At 43.8% G+C, this 17,940-nt stretch overlaps 1 protein-coding gene across 1 annotated transcript in view; it reads left to right on the plus strand.

Moving 5' to 3' along the window:
• The first annotated feature begins 621 nt into the window (after positions 1-621).
• LOC121293059 (solute carrier family 13 member 4-like) overlaps positions 622-17,940 on the plus strand; it is a 119,099-nt gene continuing 101,780 nt past the window's right edge. The window contains exons 1-2 of the mRNA XM_041215650.1: positions 622-657; positions 1,997-2,128. Coding sequence (XP_041071584.1) covers positions 622-657; positions 1,997-2,128 — 168 coding nt within the window. The remainder of the gene's footprint in view (positions 658-1,996; positions 2,129-17,940) is intronic.

Here is a 17,940-nt window from a genome sequence, read left to right on the forward strand (position 1 = left end):
CTCAAATACTTTGAGATGTATGCCCGAAATGGATACAGAGAGACCACAGACTATACTGAGCACAACCCATTAACCTTTGTGGAAACGTTTAAGAATTTTAGGTTATTCAATTGGACTTTGTTTCTCCAACCGTAAAACCACCTAAAAGTCACCCACATTGCAAGGAAATCAGATGTGATGTCCAGAACTTAAAGAGACCTGGTTACAACTGAAGAGAGAATATTGACCAAGGCTAGGGGAATGAATGTGTGTGTGACTGTGTTTGTGTTTATATTTAATTTTTTTCCTCCTTTTGTAATGAAATGAGAATGAATCTAATTTCATTCGTCATGTGGATGAAGTGTCATGACCATGGATCACAGCCCTAAATTACTTATGGATATATTGAACTTTTGAGTAAGACATGTTTTTTAATAAAAGGACATTACTGGCAAAAGCTGGCTGAGACTGTAAGGTAACCAATTATTGGAAAATTCCTATGTAGATTACACTTGACCAACTAGTCTAGAGAATGGAAAGTCGCACCTAAAAACGTGTCAAGGTCTACTTCAGACAGAGAGACTTCGAAGGAAAAGATGTAATGCAAAAATGGAACTGTAATCTCCTGTTGTTGCAGAGATAATGAAGGCTGATTACCACCAGCAGAAACTATCTCCTGTGAGTTAATGCCAGATCGTGGACATGAAGTGAGTTGAAAAGGAAGCTGATCTTGGCGAAAGACATGTTTGTTTTCTCCCTTCCAAGAATGCACAAGAAGAATCCTGGCTCTATGTGCTAGTTTTGGTGTTCCAGGCCTGGCGTGTGAGGGTGTGCAGTGAAGGTCACAGCTGAAAAAACATCAGTGAGGCATCCCTGCGCTTGCAGGTAAAAAAGTTTCTCTCTGATTGCTGGAAGCAAGTTACAAGTCAGCAAAGCCACATATGAAAAGGAAACAGGACAACTCCTTTCAGCTAACTGTAGAACCAAGAATCTCCAAACCAACTGCTCAGCTGTCAAAGTCAGCTCTACCGGAATCACTCCAACTTAATGGCCACAACATTTCACCATCTACTTCTCACGGACAAACCAAAGACTGATTCTTTTTAACTTTTATTTTTGGACTCAATTTCTCATTTCTAATCATTTCTGTATGTGTGTTGCACCTTTATTATTTTTTTCTCACGATTAGCAACTAATAAACTCACTCTTTAACTCAAGAAAGCCTGGTCAAATTGGCTCCTTTTAAAACATAAATACATTTGGACTGGGCAAAGGTATCCACGAAGGAAGGAATCCTTTTTAAATTAACCTTGTTGTGACCAACCGAGGGGTTGAAACAAGAATGGGAGTCAGTTCATCTCTCCTCACCCAGGTGCATAGTTATTTGGGGTACCACCTCCAAGATCATAACAAATTGGGAGAATCTCATTTGGGACCGGTCGTAACACCATGAAAGAGTAAATTTAAAAGCCACACTGTTCAAATGCTTTGGTTATAAGTTCAATTGTCTGAACACACTGTGCAGATACTTTGTTTACACAGATTATAACATCCAGTCTCTTTTTTTGGAAAGCAGATGCTGGTAATGGATCTGCTGTTTCTATTTACAGCTCCTCTAAACTCATCTTTTGTTTCTTTGTTTGCCCCATTTCCACCTCCTTTTGCCTTGCACCATCAACCCTTTTGTTACTTAACCTCTTCCGTCTTCCACCCTATCACAAACTTTCCCTTCTGTTTTTTCCTTCCCATCACCTTTTCTCTGCCCCTAAATTCTGACACAAAGTCATTATCCTGAAACGTTAACTCTGTTTCTCTCTGCATGGATGCTGCCTAACTTGCTGAGTATTTCTAGCATTTTCTATTTTTATTTCAGATTTTCAGCATCATCAATATTTTGCTGTTGGTTAGTTTGTTTGTTGTGACAGCACACACCTTGATGGTGTACAGCATTTCTCAATGTTCTAGGAGTTATGAAGCCCATAGCCCACTGAGTAACTTTTCTGTTTCTATCTTTCAGCCTGAGGCTCAATGTGCGTACGTCCTAATAGTGACTGCAGTCTATTGGGTTTCTGAGGCCGTTCCACTTGGTGCAGCAGCAATGGTACCTGCCTTCCTCTTCCCATTGTTTGGAGTCTTGAAAGCCAGTGAAGTAAGAAAAGAATCAAATCTATATATTATCCATTTATGTTTTTATATATTTTCTTGCATTTTTGCAATGAGTACCAATGAAAGCAACTAAGCAACTTAGCACAGGCTGTGTGCAGCAATGAACTTCCCACTGATTGTCCCAGAAAACATGTGGACCCCAATAAGCTATTCTCACAATTATAAAAGAACATAGGGCAGGATTTTTAGGCCGGCGGGCGGGTGTGATTGGGCGGGTCCGGGATTGGCCGGGAATGGACTGTCAACCGTGTTCAGTCCCCAATTAACAGCCAGCCAGCATGAAGCGCATGCTGAGAAGATCAGTGCTGCCGGGGTGGGGAGGGGGGAAGAGGGCTGGCGCTGACATCAGCGCGGATGTGGGTAAGCACTGACAGAAAGCTCCCTGAAGACAGAGGGCTGCCTCAGGGAGCTGAAGACCAGAAAACATTAAATAAGGTTTTGAAAATCAGGAAAAATGTGCAAGCATCACAATCAGTCACCTGAATATATGCATGATAAAAATGTTGTCCATAGATTTTTCTTTTTCTTTCATTTAATAACGGAAACCTCATCCCATCCTTGGATGAGGCTTCATGAAAAATGCAATGTTTGCCTGGCCGGCTCGCCCAAGTGTAAGGTCGGATGGACCACAAAAACTCGGAGACAATTGCACCTTTAATTACCTTAATTGGCCTCTTAATTGTCGGCGAGCACACTTCTGACTTTTGTGCGCATCCGCTGACCAAAATATCACATGAACATGGGATGTCATTGGGAAGCTCGCCCAACATCATCTCGCCCAATTTTGCATCCGATCAAGTTGGTGCCCTCCCGATCAGCGTAAAATTCTGCCCCCAGTGTTGGCTGGGTAAGAAAAAATGATTCCATGCTGTTCATTTTAAAAACAGTGATGGAGATGTTTATAACAGAGGCAAGCTAGTGAGGCATATAAGCCATGTCAGCGTGATACACTAAGGTTAGTGAGGTAGATAAGACAATGCTGGCTGAGGGGTAGATGAAAGAGTTTTACATAGACAATCATGATGTATACTAGGAATTACTGTAGAGGGAAAGAGGTCTGTTAGAGAATGCAGAGGGCAATATGAAGTGCATCAGTGTTATGCTGAAGAGTATATGGGAAAGTGTAGCTTTGAAGAGTGTGAAGAATGTCACATCCTTCAATGTTCTGCTAAGAGATGTGGATATATCAGGCTGTTGTTACATTGTAAGACATGAGGGCTATCTTTCAAAGAGCTAGCACAGGCATGAAGGACAGAATAGCCTCCTTCTATGCTGTAGATTTCTATGATTCTAATATTACAGTGATTGATTTAAGGAATATGAGACAGAGTTATACAAAGGGATTTAGGATATATCAAGCAGTTTAACAAGAGGGACTTGGGATACATCAGAAAGTGTCACATTGAGTGAGGAGGGGGGTTAATGAGTGTGACACTGAGATGTTGTGCATACCCTACATAGATGTAATAGCGATAAAGGAGAGTTTAAATAAAGTGAATGAAAAAACTGGAAAATTGATGGCATTAAAATAAAAGACAAAAGATAAGAAAAGTGAGAATAAGATGTAAAACCAAACTGAAACATTTTAAAATATACAGATAAATGAACAGCACTGAGGAGCAGAAATTATGTAATAGTCAATTGAGTATAACCATAAAGAGTTTTTAAAGAGTAGGGGAGAAAGACAGGCTGTTACTAACAATGAAATTAACCCAAAGATATATGCTAGTTGTTTAAGATTTACATGCAGGGTTAAAGGTCATATAGTCTTTAAAGGGGGGTGTGTGTGTTCGAAATGAAGAATGAAGAAGTGCCACAATGGTAAATTAATCTTCAAATCAAACTTCACTATTGAAGGCTGTAAGCAAATTCCTGATGCAGTTCTTTGAAATATTGTAAAAGTTACTATTGACTCCACATTTTGTGGCCAAGTGAAGAGTATGCGTACAACTGATTGCATTCAGAGGGGTCTGAAGCCAATGATGGATGGGCTAAAGAATGGCAAATTGATTTTAATATGCATGAATGTAATGCATATTGGAAGAACAAGTATGAAGCCTGTGTATGACCAAGAGATGTTCAGTAGCAAAGATGGAAAAGAAAATTATATTTGGGTGTGATTGTTGATGATTCCCTGAAAATTCTCAATCTTTGTGAAGCTAAGTTATTGTAATTCTGTGTAGATTATTGATGAGCCTGCAATCTATTTTCAAAGTGGCATTGAAGTGAACAAAGATGAGACTGACATAATATCCTGAATTATGAGGAGAAGCTGGCAAACTGAATTATTTTCCTTCGAGGAAAAATTATTCAGAGGCAACATGATCCATGTTTAGAGATGCTGCCATTTACTAATGAGAATGCCGATGGGACTGGACAATTTCACAGACTGGATTTTAGCTAAATACCATGATGGAGGACGTAAATATAAAATTAACTATTTTCAATAAAGACTAAGGCTGGGATTTTCCCATCCATTCGTGGCGTGATGTGTTTGGTGCCGAGATTTGAGATTCTGTGATAAATTTGTATATAATTATTCTGGCCACATGATGGAATCATCCCCACATGTCAAATTTAAATCCCACAATGACATGATTTCACGACGGTGTGATTTACAACTGTCTTTAAAAGATTTGAACCTGGTGACTTCAACATCGAGGGGAACTCAGAGGTGAGTGCACACAACTTTTGTGCAGCACTTGCAATGATCCCCGTGGCTAGGTGGATTCAGGGTGGTATAGGGTAGTCTCTGTCGCGGCTTCTTCATTGCTGGCTTGTGGCACCGGGGTAAGGTCAACAGTGCAAAGGTGGAAGGTGGAGAAGGCAACCTTGGGGCAAGGGTGACAGTGCCGGGGGGGTTCGAGGCCACACTGACTGAAGCTTGAACACAAACGCATGTGGGGTTGGTAGGTGTGGAAGAAAACGGCCTGGTTAATGGCAAAACATTCAAAGGTGAGCACTCCGCCACAGCTGAGAGCATTTAGCTTGAGTTCAATTGACATGTTTGGAATCAATCTAGTCAAGCAAACGTGCCCACCCAAGCAGCACTAATTCCTCACAGTGCCAATGATTGCTCCTCTACTGTTAACCCCTCCTGCGTGCACTTCAAACTCAAATGAGTGCTATGGTGATGCATGACTGGACAAACCTGAGGATTCTGTTGGGAAAGGTGGCCATCAAACACTGATGGAAGGGTGCATTCCTTGTCCCTTGTGTTATATTTCAGCTGACATTTAAAAGTCATCGTCATGATCCAATCAAACCGCAAAGCTTTGACGTCCAGTTTAGGAAAATGCCTGTGTGTGAGTTGAGAGCTCAGGATGCAGTTGAGTGGCCAATGCTGCTGCCACTCAGTCATGTTGTGTGGGGCGGTGCTGGGTGTGGGCAGGGTGAGCCATCATACACACTAAACACTGGGCACCCATGTGGCGGCTTGGACTCTCTAGCCTTGAGAGGCAGCCACAGGTGATGACTTGACCAAGAGTGGTCCTAGGAGACAATTGTTGACCTTTGTGTCTCTCTCTTCGATACTGCCTTGAGAAGACCATCAGGAACATGGAGTCTGGTGATCTGCTGTCTGCCTGGTTGCTTATAGGCAGGAGAGAGGAAGGAGAAGAATGTGATGGAGGCACCTGGCTCACCAAAGGGAGGAGCAGAACCCTGAAGACCAAGGGGCAGCACAGCTTCCTCTTCATACAGAGGATGAACCCTGCAGAGCTGTTGTTCATAGGTATACTGCTACACCCAGGGCCTACAGACGGCACATGCATTACCTGCAGATGAGTGAGAACCAGTGTCACTGACGCCTGTGCATGTCTAGGGAACTGGTCATTCACATCTATCACTTTCTGAAGGACTTGGCAGTATGGGGACTCAGAGGGCATACATTGCCATTGGCAGCTAAAGTTACCAATAGAGATCAGCCAAGCCAGGAAGCATGTGCACTGGGATTTTCTCAGATTTCCAGATTCTCACAGGTGCAGGATGCCATCGACTGCACCCATGTGGCTCTTAACTCTCCCTGGCAACAAGCAGCCCAATATATAAACCACAAAGGCTTCCACTGTCTCAATGCTCAGCTGGTCCGGGACCATAACTAATGTATCATGCAGGTGTGTGCAAGATTCCCGGAAGCACCCACTACTTGTACATCCTCACCAGGTCTCAGATCCCTGAAATATTCCAGGGATCACACAGGATGCAGGTTTGGATCCTTGAGGACAAGGCCTACCCACAAAGGATGTGGCTGATGATGGTCAGCGGCGGCCTCAGATTCTTGGTGAGGGAAGGTACAACGAGGCTCATGCTGCAACCTGGCGTTAGGTTGAACACATCACTGGAATCCTGAAAATGAGGTTCCATTGCCTGGACAGATCTGGTGGAGCACTCCAGTACACTCCCCAGAGGGTGTCACATATCCTAGTGGCTTGCTGCGCACAACATGACCTGTCAATATTGCAGGGAGGACCAGGATGATGAGGAGATGCAAGAGCTGCACGACTGCTTCGATGAGGAGGAAGTCGAAAGGAATGAGGGTGTTGAGGTCCTGGAAGGTGAGGGTGCAGGCCATGAGGCCATTGCACTGGACAGACGAGGTAGGCATAGTCGTGAGGCCCTCATTGCCACAAGATTCCAGGAGGATCATGACGAGGTGCAGTGAGGACACTCCTGAGATCTTCACATTGCATCTGGGAATGTCTGACCCCTGCCTGGCTGAGAGCAGAGCACATACACACTCTGTGAAGAGGCTCATATCATGGAGATGCTGCTGAGACACAGCGGCCACATGGACTTTAAGACAAGTTGATCTTTTGTCGGGTTTCATCATCTGTCCCCTTCAGCACCACACCTTCACCTGTTAGGAATGGCATCGAGATCAGGGGGCAGCCCCGCCTCAATAGCGCTGAGAGCACACACAGAACATCATTGGACCCAGTGACACTTGGGCACGAGATTCTTGCAGCAAACACAATCTACATGGAGGTGCAGGCATCACTAATCTGGATAGTGACTTTGAAGCCAGAAAATCACTGTATTCAAAAGGTTACTCTGTGCACAGGGGAGAGGCCCTGGACTGCGACCATAGTATTTGTTTTGTGCAGGAAACAAGGTTTCACATCTGAGTGACACAAATAATGCTTATCATAACAAGGAGCCATAGACACAGAGACATTCTTGGGAGTTTATTTACAATGGTCAACATTAAGGAAAAGTGATTAACATCCATGCCCATATTGTGCAACTAAATCCTCTTGAGCCTTCCGTGCTCGGTGGGCACCGTGGAGACTGGGGTGTTTTATTGACCCCCTTAATCACATTTTGGTTTAAAGTTGTAAGTTTCCTTTAAATTTTGTCTTTAGTTTTACAGCTGACCTGAATTAGGGGCTGTGCTTGATTTGTCCTTCATTTTGTTAATTTAGTTTAATTGTTTAACTCCAAAAAGAGTTAAAGCCTCTTGACATTTCTAACTCTGCCGCTGCATCTTGGTGGGCCCCCCAACACCCACAGTAGGCAACCTGCTGACTGCTACACCCTGTCTGTGATGACCTTGGCAGGCATCCTCCGGAGGGCTGAGACCTAGAGAGCCCCGGACTGCTTTCAGGGCACTGATGTGTGGCAGTGGCACCATCCTTGGCCTGCAGAGCTGGAGATTCTGGCATCACAGGAAGAGGGGATTCGGATGTGCTCGACACTCCAGGAGTCACCTGGGTGGATGGCCCTGGGGTGTGCACCTGCTGATCCTCTTCCCAATGGGTGGTTGAGAGCCCCGGCTGACTCCTTGAGAGGAAGGGGCAGCTGGACTGAGCATGAGATGCCTTGCTCCCCTTTCGTGATGGATGCCAGCAAGTGCCTCAGCGATAGAGTGCAGCTCCTGCAGCAGTGCAGGACAGATGCTCTGGATCACTGCCATCCTGCCAGTGTTGACTTCAGTATATTGGCATGCCAGCGTTATCACATTGAAGGCAGATGGATTCCTCCATCATGCCTTGTGATCTGAGGAGTGCAGCGGACATCCCTTCCTGAAGTTACCGCGTGCCCCTTTGCAGCTCTAGCAACTGAGGTATGACCGAGTCCAGAGGCTCCTCATCTGACTCAGACTCAGCAGATTTCTGGCCTTCAGCAGTCCTCCGAGTGCTGGCAACCTGTGAAGTCCCTGCCTCTGCCTGCTGTGGATCAGACTGTTCTGTGTGCTCACCAGATTGCGACCCTCAGGCTGCTCTAGAATTAGGTCCTACCGAGATGGGTATCTCTGCACTGGTGGAGGGTGTGGGTGAGCGCTGTGATGGATCTTCAATTAGGGTGTCATCAGATTCCTCTTCTGAGGTGTCTTCAGGACTGGAGTCTCTTGAACTGGCAGTGAGTGAGATCCCTGTGGTTGTGTGATGGGTTTGTGAGTGTGTGAGTTGAGAGTGATGAGAAGAGTGACTTACCCTGGCAGAACAGAGGAGACCATTCATCCTCTTGCCGCACCTGGTGGCTGTCCACTTTTGCAGGGCATTGGCGCAGACCACCGCTGTCAATGCCTCCCATGCTAGTCAACCTTGCTTGCTGGTTTTCACCCTAGAGTGAGATTAGAGGATTTCACAGCAGGCCTCCACTACACCCAGTAGGTGCTTGAGGGAGGCATCACTAAATTTGGGGTCAGCATGTTTCCTCCCTTTGGCAGCCATGACTTTCCAGCAGCTTTTGATCCTACAGAGAAAGCCAGCTCTGTGCATGGGCACCCTTTAAATATGCCACTTGGATTACTGAAGTCCTGAGGTCACAGCGGCATGGGCGAATCAGAGGTCGCCCCGCCAGCGATCCGATGTGAAACCCGTGCCTCTGCATTTTTTAAACAAAGTGCCGCATGATACAACGGAGAAAGCTGCCATTGCTGTTGGTGCATCAAACGCTGCTTTCCCTGCCCAACATCGGACTTTGCTGATTTCTGGGATGATTCTGCCCTAGAAATTCAAAGTAATCATTCTGCCAAGCAGTGAATATCTGATTAGGGGTTGGATTAAATGTAATACAACATGATTAAATAGCCAAAACACTCCTTTCAAGTGAAGCAGCATTTCACTTGCTTTTCCCCCAACTTAGTCTACTGCATTCGTTGCTCCCAATGTGGTCTCCTCTACATTGGAGAGACCAAATGTAAACTGGGCGACTGCCTTGCAGAACACCTGCGGTCTGTCTGCAAGAATGACCCAAACCTCCCTGTCGCTTGCCATTTTAACACTCCACCCTGCTCTCTTGCCCACATGTCTGTCCTTGGCTTGCTGCATTGTTCCAGTGAAGCCCAACGCAAACTGGAGGAACAACACCTCATCTTCCGACTAGGCACTTTACAGCCTTCCGGACTGAATGTTGAATTCAACAACTTTAGGTCGTGAGCTCCCTCCCCCATCCCCACCCCCTTTCTGTTTCCCCTTCCTTTTTTTTCCAATAAATTATATAGATTTTTCTTTTCCCACCTATTTCCATTATTTTTAAATATCTTAAAATCTTTTATGCTCTCCCCACCCCCACTAGAGCTATACCTTGAGAGCCCTACCATCCATTCTTAATTAGCACATTCGTTTAGATAATATCACCAACTTTAACACCTATGTGTTCTTTTGTTCTATTGTTATTGACATCTTTTGATGATCTGCTTCTATCACTGCTTGTTTGTTCCTACAAGCACACCCCCCCTCCACTTCTCTCTCTCTCTCTCTCTCTCTCTCTCTCCGCTCCCCCCCACCTCTCCCCCCCGCCCCCCCCCCCCACACACACACCTTAAACCAGCTTATATTTCAAATCTTTCTTGGACTCGAACTCAAGTTCTGTCGAAGGGTCATGAGGACTCGAAACGTCAACTCTTTTCTTCTCTGCCGATGCTCCCAGACCTGCTGAGTTTTTCCAGGTAATTCTGTTTTTGTTATGGTTAAATAGTGGTTATTTAGTTACATGTGATATTGAAAATGGCGTGCCAAGGCAAGAAACTGTTCTTGGATGTATTTGATTTTAACGGGAACACACTTAGGGCAGGATTTTCCCCTCATTGGGGGCGAAGTTGAAGGGCGGGCGCACAGCGCCATTTTATGTGGGCGGGCCAATTAAGGCCCACCCAGCGTGTTGTCGGCACGGAAGCACTGTACGCTCCCTGTGGGGAGGGGGAAATCCCAAAATCAAGAGTGCACGCTTTCGCACATGTGCACAAAAGAGCGCACTCATCTACCTGAGGCTAAGTGCAGCCTCAGGGAGATTGACTGTTCTGTGAGAAACATTAAAAATAGCGAAAAAAAATTCCTGACCTGTCCCCTCACGTGACACTGTCACATGAGTTGGGACACGCCCATAATTTTTACAAAACTTTAATAAAATTTTTTAAAACCTACTTGAAACCTCATCCCGCCTGTGGATGAGGTTTCATGCTTTTTCTAATTCCTACTGAGGCTCCTGGCCTGTCTGCCAACCTTAAGGTTGGATGGGCAGGTCCTTTAATTAGTTTAATTACTCTGTCAATGGCCTCAATTGGCCATTGACAGGTTGGCGGGTGCATAGCTGAATTTGCTGCGCCCCTGCCTACTGGAAAATTTAAATGGGGCGCAGTGATGTTGGGAGTTTCGTCTGACATCACCACGCATCATTTTATGTGTCAGCGAGTGGGCCCCACCCCCACTTGCCAATGGGAAAATCCTGCCCTTGGAGAAACTTTCCTCAGGAAGCTGAATGAGCCCTGGCAGTAATGGGTTTAACATGGGGGAGGAGATGGCATAGTGCTATTGTTGCTAGACTATTAATCCAGAGACTCAGGGTAAGGCTCTGGGGACCCAGGTTCAAATCCCGCCACGGCAGATGGAGGAATTTGAATTCAATAAAAAATCTGGAATTAAAAGTCTGATGAGGACCATGAAGCCATTGTTGATTGTTGTAAAAACCCATCTGGTTCACTAATGTCCCTCACTGGTCTGGCCTACATGTGATTCCAGACCCACAGCAATGTGGCTGACTCTGAAATGGCAAACCGCCCCAAAGACACAAAAAAGGAACGAAAGCAGACAGACCACCTGGCATTGACCTAGGCACTGGAAACGGCAATGGCAATCGCAACCCTGCAAGGTCCTCCTTACTAACATCTGGGGGCTAGCACCAAAATTGGGAGAGCTGTCTCACAGACTGGTCAAGCAACAACCTAACATAGTTATCCTCACGGAACGATACCTTACAAATAATATCTGAGAATCCACCATCACCTGGATATGTCCTGTCCCACCAGCAGGAGGGGTGGCGGCACAGTGATATACAGTTGGGAGGCAGTTGCCCTGGGAGTCTGGACCCCATGAACTCTTATGGCATCAGGTCAAACATGGGCAAGGAAACCTCCTGCTGATGACCACCTACCACCCCCCCTCAGCTGATGAATCAGTGCTCTTCCATGTTGAACACCATTTGGAAGAAGCACTGAGGTGGCAAAGGTGCAGAATGTACTCTGGATGGGGGCAGTGACTCTAATATCCATCACCAAGAGTGGCTTGGTAGTACCACTACTGACTGAACTGGCCGAGTCCTAAATGACATAGCTGCAAGACTAGGTCTGTGGCAGGTGGTGAGGGAGCCAACAAGAGGGAAAAACATACTTGACCTAATCCTCACCAACTAACCTCCTGCAGATGCAATTGGCCATGACAGTATCGATAGGAGTGACCACTGCACAACCATTGTGGAGACAATGTCCTGCCTTCACAATGAGGATACCCTTCATCGTGTTGTGTGTCACTACCACCGTGTTAAATGAGATAGACTTCGAACAGATCTAGCAACTTAAAACTGGGCATCCATGAGGGGCTGTGGGCCATCAGCAGCAGCAGAATTGTACTCAACCACAACCTGAAACCTCATGGTCTGATATATCCCCCACTCTATCATTACTATCAAGCCTGGGGATCAACCCTGGTTCAATGAAGAGTGCAGGAGGGCATGCCAGAAGCAGCACCAGGCGTACCTAAAAAAATGAGGTATGAGGCTATACCAGAGGACTGCTGGCATGCTAAACAGCATGTGACTGACAGAGCTAAGTGATCCCACAACCAATGGATTAGATCTAAGCTTTGCAGTCCTGCCACATCCAGTCATGGATGGTGGTGGCCAATTAAACAGCTCACTGGAGGAGGAGGCTCAACAAATATCCCCATCCTCAATGATGGAAGAGCCCAGCATAGCAGTGCAAAAGATAAGGCTGAAGCATTTGCTACAATCTTCAGCCAGGAGTGCTGAGTGAATGATCCATCTCGGCCTCCTCAAGAAGTCCCCAGCATCACGGATGCTAGTCTTCAGCCAATTCGGTTCACTCCATGTGACATCAAGAAATAGCTGAAGGCTATGGGCCCTGAAAATATTCCGGCAATAGTACTGAAGACTTGTGCTCCAGACCTTGCTGCACCCCTAGCCAAGCTGTTCCAGTACAACTACAACGTTGGCATCTACCCGGCTACGTGGAAAATTGCCCAGGTATGTCCTGTACACAAAAAGCAGGACAAATCCAACGCAGCCAATTACCGCTCCATCAACCTACTCTCGACCATCAGTAAAGTAATGGAAGGGGTAATCAACAGTGCTACCAAGCAGCACTTGCTTAGCAATAACCTGCTCAGTGATACCCAGTTTGGGTTCTGCCAGGGTCACTCAGCTCCCAACCTCATTACAGCCTTGGTTCAAACATGAATAAAAGAGCTGAATTCCCAAGGTGAGGTGAGAGTGACTGCCCTTGACATCAAGGCCACATTTGACCGAATGTGGCATCAAGGAGCCCTAGCAAAGCTAGAGTCAATGGGAATAAGGGGAAAAACTCTCCGCTGGTTGGATTCATACTTAGCACAAAGGAAGGTGGTTGTGGTTGTTGGAGGTCAGTCATCTCAGCTCCAGGACATCACTGACTGCACCCGACCTTTAGCACAGGGAGTCTCTGACCTGAGCTGACATGATCTGAGACGACACGAATCTTGCCGACCACACCTGACCTTTAGCACGGGAAGTCTAGTTGTTGTTTGCACTATTTACCTTGTGGTTTTTTTCTGCACTGTCTACCTTGCGGGTTTTTGTCCGCACTGTTTACCTTGCGGGTTTTTGTCTGCACTGTTTACCTTGTGGTTTTTGTCTGCACTGTTTACCTTGTGGTTTTTGTCTGCACTGTTTAGCTCATAAACACTCTCCTACAAGTAGAATCGCAAATGGCATCATGGGTGGAAAGTTACTACAGGCACCCTGTATTTATTATTCAGTGCTTCATCTTACATTTCTAGCCATTTTATTTACTTTAGGGTACAATGGCCATTGTAATGTAAGTAGGCCTAGGCCTATATGTGGTATCTGAAAACCAAAATTTCTGAAATCCAAAATGCAATGAGCCCCGAGGGTTTTGGATAAAGGGTACTCAACCTGTACCTACCCTACCACAGCTACTCTCTGCATCAGCTACTACACTCCTTTCAAACACACTGTCCAGATCCCTTGTTCAGTTTCAAGTTATCTCTGGATCTTTGATTCCTGACTGTTCTTGTGGGACATCTAGAGAAAGCAAATAGTCACATAAAGTTTTCCAATTAATGAATGCATGGAACTTTCCTTCAATTCAAGCTTTCGTGCTACTGAGCTGGGTCTGGGTTTCTGATAACTATGACCTCTCTGCCTTTGAATCTCTGATTCTCAAAGAAGATCAGAAGTCATAGTTTACAGACCTCTTGGCTTGTGGCATCTTTCCCTTTTGATATGCATGATCTTTCCCAACAAATATAGCCCAAACAGGCAATAATTTGATATAATCAGGAGCATAAACTATGGTATTCATGTTTCAGTGTGCCTCCCATGGTGGATATGAGTACAGAAAGAGGCATAACGTGTGGACTATGGAAGGAAGGGAAATAACATGGAAGAATGGTAGAGAAGGAGTACTTGAAGATTAAGGGACCTATCTCAAAGATCACCTACAGAATATTGGGTGTCCAAGGGGAGTATTCAAAGTGCTGTAAGACTGGGTGACTGTGAAGTTAACGTACGTATCTTATATATCATTTTGATGATGTCTCCTACCTTAGCGCACCTAACGAGTTCATTAAACATCTTGTAGAACTGCATGCATTTCTGTTGAGTGGTGCCATTTGCATTTACATTGTAGGATAGCTCCTGACATACAGTCTGAGATGCTCCTCTTAAGACAAGATGAATATCTGCAAAGCACCAGCAAAGAAACATCTGGAGGATGTGGAGAGTGAGGCTGAAGGTTCGTAGGTGATGAATAGAAACAACAGGATCTCCGCCCATTTACTTGCTCCAAACTTGGAAAAACCATGGATCCCTAGTTTTTCCACAACTAGTTGTTGACATCTCTTCTAATTTCAACATTTCGGTGGTTATGCTTTGAACAAAAATATAATTACTTCATAATATGACTTCACATCCAGTAATGGACAAGCTCCCACATTATGTAAACAAGGCTGGCTCCAAAAACAGAGATGGCGCTGAGCACACACCACACACACTGATTGATTTATGCCTCAACATAGGATTCAGATGAAAATTGGGACTTAATATGGATTTGGCAATTACTGTCTCCATTGACAACTGCGATTAATTAGTTGTTGACTTCCCATCCTGAACAAATTAAACAGCTTCATTCAGCATTTCTTTTTTTTAAATTTGTTCATGGAATGTGGGTATCACTTGTATGGCCAACATTTATTTCCTAACCCTAATTGCTGTTGAGGAGCTGGTGGTGAGGCATCTCCTTGAACCACTACAGTTCATGTGCTGAAGCTATTTCCACAGTGCAGTTAGGTAGCAAGTTCCAGGATTTTGACCTAGTGATGATGAAGGATGAGCGATATGCTTCCAACTGAGGATGGTATGTGACTTAGAGGGAAGTTTGCAGATGGTGGTGTCCCATGCATCCGCTGCGCTTGTCCTTCTAGTTAGCATAGGTCGCATGTTTGGGGACTGTTGTCAGAGGAGCTTTGGTGAGTTGTTGTAAGTGCATCTTGTAGATGGTACACACTGCTGTCACTGTACATCGGTGGTCGAGGGAGCGAATGTTTATGATGATGAATGGTGTACTGATCAAGCAGGCTGCTTTATCTTGGATAGCGTTGAGCTTCTTGAGTGTTGTTAGAGCTGCACGCTTCCAGTCAAGTGGAGAGTATTCCATCACACTCCTGACTTGTGCCATATAGATGGTGGAAAGGCGGTAGAAAGTATTATGTGTGTATTTGTGTATTGCAAGGATAAGGAAACAGTCACTTCTTTGTATGTTAAGCTGCTTATGAATGTAGAGTGTTAGGAACATGTAACAATGATATAATGAATTTCTTTTGAGTAGGAGTGAGTTACTGACTGTGACATGATTGTGGTACTGTACATTGACTGCAAAACATGAGCACTTTTAGTTTTTAGAGCTCTTCTACAAATTCCAACATACATCTGCACCTGATACCTTCAACTACATCGTCATTCCACAAATTATTTGAAGTGTATAGTTTTCTATTTGAATAAGATAGCTAATTTATGTTTTGATTAACTTCTATTTAAATCAAACAATCATAAACCCAATGAGAAGTGAGGATTATGTTTTAATGCTGAATGGTTTAAAACTGTGGATCAATTTTCTTCTGCCTAATGCCTGTTTGCACCTGGTTCTGAGGAGCTAGAAATAATTTTGATGTAAATTGCTGTTAACCCAGTATCAATCAGATTTTATACTTTTGTTTAAATGATTAGGGTTAAAACAATTATTTCATTGATGAAAGAAATGAATGAATTCTGTTTTACACAATAATCTGAATATATACAACTCATAATATCATATGCCTCCATGTACTTAACTGAGCCATTTCCAGGCTTAAAACTGTCATACACATTTCTTATAAGTAATTTGATATGTGAACAAAGGAATTGATGTATTTGGAATTATAGGTAAATAATTAACTGTCACTCATATTAAAACAGGAAATAAACAATTACAATAGCTAAGCTAATCTGCACTGTGAAATAGAATAGAGTGCATACCTCCATCATGCTGTATTAATTCAGCATTATTACAATTATGCAGCTCCTCCTTGAGGATTTTCCTTGCCTGGCTCAAGCTCTGTAACTACAAAGCTGAAAAAATAAATACTTTTATTAAGAGGTTCCATCTTGCTGAGCAGACGACAGGCCAAATCCAACAATCTGCTCTGAAAACTCTGCCTGCTCACATTTTAACATCTGTGACAAATTCCACCACAACAGCTGAGACCTTCCACAGCGTTCTAAAACAAGCAACAATATTCTAAATAAAAACAAAAACATCCACAACCTTCTTTAAAAAAAGTCAATTTATCCTATCTTCCAATGTTAATGGATCCTTTAAAAAATCTAGGATTTGGATCAGTATCTTCACCAAAAGTGAATCAGTTCTTCCTTGGGCCATACCCTATCTGTGCACCAACTTTTGTTGAAATCCATCTATAATTTGAGATATATTGTTTATAGATAAACAGACTAACAAACAGAGGTGAAAACATTACTTCCGCCCACCTTCAGTGGCTGAGCTAATGAAATATTAATGGTTTACCAGAGCAGGCAAGCTAAGAAGAGTCACCCTGACTTTCCAAGAATGTACTATTCTGAGCAACTTGCTTTCCTTAATTGTGCTAAAGTCCTTAACTTGCTTCTCATCAATGGCTAGGAATCAGTGTGATGCCCTTTAGGCACTGACAGCCTTAAATGCAATCACTATACTAAAGGTGTTATGAGCCCCTTAGAGACTGATAACTTTTTAAAAAAAACTGAAATTTCCAGTTAATACCTGATAGGATGACATAACAAGATTTTATGCTTTAAGACTTATACTGTAACACCAAACTAAAAGCATTAGTGACCAAATATTATTTTTGTAGGTAACTTACACTTTAAACCATAGAATAAATTTTTCCATTTTCATTTTTAGCATGTGAAAAAAATACGGTTCACACGTATATTTTACACCATCCTTTAAGTAGACAGTTAATTCTCCCAGAATCAGACCAACATAATTCTTAGAACCCAAGGGTTTACTTCTGATCTTTTCATTTCCCAGTCTGGAAACTGTTAACTCCAGAACTACTCTTCAAAGTGTTATTCATACCCCAACTCTAATATATTAAATAGTCAGTTTGAAGCACATTTGTTTACAACTAACATTCTAAATACTTTTTCTGGAGACTCACAGTCTATCCACTGTTAGCACGCAGGCTGCTGCCACCTTCTTGCACCTTCTTCCCAGTAAAACAATCTGGGCCCCCTTTAACCTTTAACAATTAAACCACCCAGGCTTGCTGTGAGGTGGACATCAGAACAGGTCACATGCAGCCCCTTCATTTTAGCTTTAATGAAAGATACAAAATATAACAACCTTATAAACCTCAGTTGTAACAAAGGTTTCACATAGAATGTAACTGTTGGTGTAGACACCTGTCTTGACCCTCATTTAGGGTAGCTGCAGATACCTGGGCTCTGCTGTTTCTCCCAACAACAATAGGAAACGTTTTTGCAATTTTTAAGGAGAAAATAGGTTTTAGAAGTACCTGTAAATGTTTAAGCTAGTTCCTTTAAACTCCTGCCTTCAATTTAATGCTCAGTGATGCTTGATACCAATTTTATACCAGTATTATATGAAGGGGCAAAGATTATGGAAAATGGGTCATATGCCATGTGCTGACTAGTTTATTTGACTTCTCTGGATTTGTTCCAACATTTATTGTCTGAAACGCAAGGAAGCAAATATGAAGCTCAGCTTTTTTTAAACAGCCTGAC

This window comes from Carcharodon carcharias, chromosome 21 (genome assembly GCF_017639515.1).
Source record: "Carcharodon carcharias isolate sCarCar2 chromosome 21, sCarCar2.pri, whole genome shotgun sequence".
Lineage (NCBI taxonomy): Eukaryota > Metazoa > Chordata > Chondrichthyes > Lamniformes > Lamnidae > Carcharodon > Carcharodon carcharias.